The 4610-nt window shown below is 41.4% G+C and overlaps 1 protein-coding gene across 1 annotated transcript in view; it reads right to left on the bottom strand.

Moving 5' to 3' along the window:
- SCARB2 (scavenger receptor class B, member 2) overlaps window positions 1-4610 on the bottom strand; it is a 79627-nt gene that overhangs the window by 2228 nt on the left and 72789 nt on the right. The window contains exons 10-11 of the mRNA XM_010838141.1: window positions 2796-2847; window positions 79-237 (exon numbers count right to left, since the gene is read on the bottom strand). Of these exons, the coding sequence (XP_010836443.1) occupies window positions 79-237; window positions 2796-2847 (211 nt within the window). The remainder of the gene's footprint in view (window positions 1-78; window positions 238-2795; window positions 2848-4610) is intronic.

Below are 4610 nucleotides of genomic sequence, written 5' to 3'. Positions count from 1 at the left end.
ACCCCTTCAATGAAGCACAGCTGAAGTCCTCAGGGAACATAATCCAGTAAGGCAGACATTCCTCCAGCCACTGCTCACCTCATCTGTGGATCCCTGTCCTCTGCACGCAAGCCAGGTGAAGATCAGACCAAAGAACACACCCAGCGCCATGATAATGTAGGGTATGTTGGTGACAATCAGTGTAGTGTTAATCACAGACTTCAGTCGACTTGCAGTCTCTTTATCAATGAGAACACTCTGCGGAGAGGAGCAAGAAAATAGTATTCCCTTGATTACTAATAAATATCCAGGGGGTAAAGCTTTTTGCGCTATCTTTCTTCCAAATCATTAAACACAATTTGGGTATGTCCTCCTGTCAGCAAACCAGAGATCCTGAAAATCCATTTATAAGTTAGAATAGCCAGAGGGGGCACTTAGTCATTAATGTCTCCTCTTTTCTCCTGAGCCATGTTTTACTCTAAATTGGTGGGGGAAAGGAGGGAGAAAATATTCAGATAATACCAGGAAGTATTTCCTCCTTCTGATAAAGGAGGGGGAAATATTGGGACGATACCAGCTTTTCTTTTGTATCAGACTCCAGCTCATCCTTCAAAGTCCAGCTCAGCATAACTTCCTTTCAGAAGTCTTCTCTGGCCACATCAGGCCTCGTTCAAGGCCCCTTTTCTGAGCTGCCATCTCACATTCTAAAATCCTCCATCACTGTCTTCACTTCTGCATTGTAACTGTCTATTTACCTATTTGTCTCCTCTTGACTGTGAAGTATTCCTGAAGACTTTTATTTCAGTCAACTAAAAGCTGGGTATAGAACCCCATACACAGTAGGTGCTCAATTAATGTCAGTTGATTAGATGAATAAATGAATGAAATACTCCCAACAAATGGCATGTGGAAAGCATCATTTCTCTCTTAGTTAGCTATATTTATCGGGACCAGAGATCTCAACAGAGAGTGTTCGGAGAAGTCTTCAGGCTAACCAGAATTGCACAGGGTATTGATAAATAAGGAATTGTTTTAGAATAACACTTTATGGACGAAAGGCAAAGGTATTATCACCTTAAATTGTCATGGCTGAGGTATCTGAAGAGCTTAATACTATAACAATTATTAGCAACAACTGGGAGTTTAGGCTTAATTTAGGCTCAGTTTGCAGGTGAAGGCCCATCAGAGTCTCCTCTGGAAAAAAAGGGGTGAGAGAGCAGTCTCCAAGGTTGCTTCCGGGTCTAACGTTTTACTTTTCTAAAGAAAAGTAAAGTTCTTTCCGGGAGGGAGCAAAAGCACGAGGTTTCACTCCATCACTCCCTGGACGCAATCCAGTCTTTGGCAAAAAGTCAGAGCGAAGGTTCAGGTGGAGGGGACTTCAGATATGCTGCAACTGGGCAGAACAGGGCCCTTCCACACTCTCACAAAGCCCTACTTCCAAGGCGCTCCCCACAAACAATAACAGTGATGACCCAGGAGGAACAGCAAATAGGTCCTGTAAATGGTAAATATTGCCTGAATTTTTCCTATGAAACAATAAAAGCCTTGCCTTAGAATTGTAATCACAAACCCTTCAAAAGTTTATCAGTGTGGCTACCAATACAATGCTAAGTGGAAAAAAAAAAAAAAAGAATATCAAGCTCAATCTACTGTATGGTCTCCAGTTTGTAATATCAAAACCAGAAAAATACTGAGGCAAATGTAAGCAGATGTCACGTGCATTTTTCTCTGAGGGATGGGCAGTTCATTTTTTAATTGTTATTTTTAATTTCTCAAGAGTTCCAGAAAGAGCATGTGTTATTTTTACAAAATGCAGAACATCAAATTATTTTTACAAAGCTGTTTTGGAGAACAATTTCTATAACACATTGTTGAGGAAAATAAAGCAAGTTGAAAACAGTTTATCAGTCTGGCTCAGGTTTTGTGAGAAATCATTGTTAATTTGTCTCTTCTTGCTAAGCTCCGTTACTAAATCTGCTGCAAAGAAAAAATATTTTTATGGAAGACAGAAAAATCACAAAACTTTAAAAAATGTTACTGTTAACACTGGAAGCCAGTCCAGTCAAGAATTTGAGGAGGAAAATCCTGCAACTTTTCTCTCAAAACTGGGTGAAAGAGAGAACGGAAGCTGAGGAGACATCCCTACAGTACGTGTGATATGTGATTCGGAGAAGAAGTTATCACAGGTGCTTTACATGGTGGGTAGGTGTTTTCTGAGCCTTCAGAATATGCTTTATTTACAAAACTTCAATTTATGCCTAACAATTGGGGATAGTATTTCTCTGGGTGCACTGTCAAAGAAATTTCTTCAGAGAAACTCCTTTCGTTTGAACCAAGACAGGATCTGTTTCCTATAATTCATGATGTATGCTTGTTTATCACAAAGTAGAAGAGACTTCTATGCTGTGATGAAGGATAAGGCAACCGCATATCACTGCAATCAGTGGGCAAGTATCCCATTTTACTTAACCATTTCTCAACCAGCTCACGCTCTTTTTCACTCTATTTTTCAAGTAATGAATGGTAAACTGATCACTTTTACATTTTGGTTCTTACACAACCAGATTCCAGAAAGGAGCTTCACCCATATAATGTTCTTGACAAGGGAAATTTCTTTCTGTCATTTTCAAATCTCACAGACAGATTCATGTAAACATATAAACAGAAATTTTCTGAGGACAAACAGGTTTTTAAAAAATCACCTTTGCCCTTTCTCACATCTAAAATTACACATAGCTACAATCACAGACACCATAATGGAAGGTCCCCAAGCTTCCATAGGAGAAATATACCCATGGCTCCCTCCCAGGACTTACCTCATTGATATACATCACTGGGAAAACCAGGGTTTGAATGTTTCCTGTTTCACTATAAAAACAACAAAAAAGATTATTTTATAGACATCCTCATTATGATGGCACACTGGCCTGATGAGATAAGTGTATATGAAAATTCCAGCATGAAAATTAAATTACCCAGAATTTATGCAGCCTTCTTACCTTTGCAAACACATAACAATCAGCAGTTAGATCACAAACATTGTAGCAATTTGAAGTGTTGCACATTTATGGAAAGTGTCTTTACCAAAGCACAAGATGCTGAAAGCAAATTCATCAAAATGAAAACTATACTCCCAAGAGTTATGGGAGGGGAAGCTCCAGCAGAACAACGCTATCATTCCTCAGAATGTTTTATAACCAGAAACTCCAGTACTTTGGCCATGTCATGCAAAGAGTTGACTCACTGGAAGAGACTCTGATGCTGGGAGGGATTGGGGGCAGGAGGAGAAGGGGACGACAGAGGATGAGATGGCTGGATGGCATCTGACTCGATGGACGTGAGTTTGAGTGAACTCCGGGAGTTGGTGATGGACAGGGTGGCCTGGCATGCTGCAATTCATGTGGTCACAAAGAGTCAAACACAACTGAGCAACTGAACTGAACTGACTAAGTATTGTCTTTCCAAGAGCCTGGAGCAATCAGCTAGTGAGCACGTACTAAGCACCAGCTCTGCACTGGGCATCTTGGGAACACATCTTAATTCTCACATGCAGAGGTATTACTGCCCCAGGTTTAAGACAAGGAAATTATGGCTCAGAGTAAGCTGCCCAGAACCACCACGAAGAAGTGCTGGAGCCAGGACTGCAGTTCCATTTTGATTCTAAGGCTCTAGATTATATTCCCTCAGAAATACACACACAAAGTACATTCTTACAAACCACACTTGCTTCCTAAAAAGATGCAAAACACCTGGGCTTAAATCTGGCAAATTCGATGGGGGAAACTAACCAAGTCTGATTGACAGGCAGACAGAAAAAATTGATAAATATGATATTATAGATATATACTACAGTTTTGGATCCAGTTTTTTCATTTGCCATTAAATCATAATTAGCATTTTCTCAGTGTCCACTGAAAAGTCTCAGCAGGAGTTTTACTCAGGAATCCTGAATAAGTAGTGGTTTTTAGATGGTGTGTGGGGACACTGAACTCCATAGAGTTTTAAATCACCCACAGGAAAGCTCATGGCTGGCCCTGGGTGACAGCAGTGGAAAGAAAGGAAGGGAGGAAGGGAACCAGAGTCATGGTGTAGGAAATGTTTGCTGTGTGCTGTGCTTAGTCAATCAGTCATGTCTGACTGTGACCCCATGGACCATAGCCCTCCAGGCACCTCTGTCCATAGGGATTCTCTAGGTGAGAATACTGGAGTGGGTTGTCATGCCCTCCTCCAGGGGATCTTCCCAACCCAGGGATGGAACCCAGGTCTCCTGCATTGCAGGTGGGTTCTTTACCTTATCTATATGGTATCTATATAATAGGTAGATATACCATATCTAGCCTTCCCTGAGCCACCAGGGAAGCCCATGACTGGAGTGGGTAGCCTATCCCTTCTCCAGAGGATCTTCCTAACCCAGGAATCAAACCAGGGTCTCCTGTGTTGCAGGTAGATTTTTTACCAGCTGAGCTACCAGGGAAGCCCATGGGAAATGCTTAGTGGATGGGTAAGAACAGCCTCTGTGGCTTTACTAGCTGTGTGAGTTCTAGTTCTAGCAGGTTATTAAACCTCTCTGTGCCTCAGTTTTCTTATCTGTAAAACGGGGATGAAGTGAACTGAAGTTAGTCGCTGAGCTG

The sequence above is a fragment of the Bison bison genome, unplaced genomic scaffold (assembly GCF_000754665.1).
Source record: "Bison bison bison isolate TAMUID 2011002044 unplaced genomic scaffold, Bison_UMD1.0 scf7180017864092, whole genome shotgun sequence".
NCBI classification, from domain to species: Eukaryota; Metazoa; Chordata; class Mammalia; order Artiodactyla; family Bovidae; genus Bison; species Bison bison.
The sequence above is the reverse complement of the archived record's forward strand: the minus strand, read 5'-3'. Positions and strand labels throughout refer to the sequence as shown.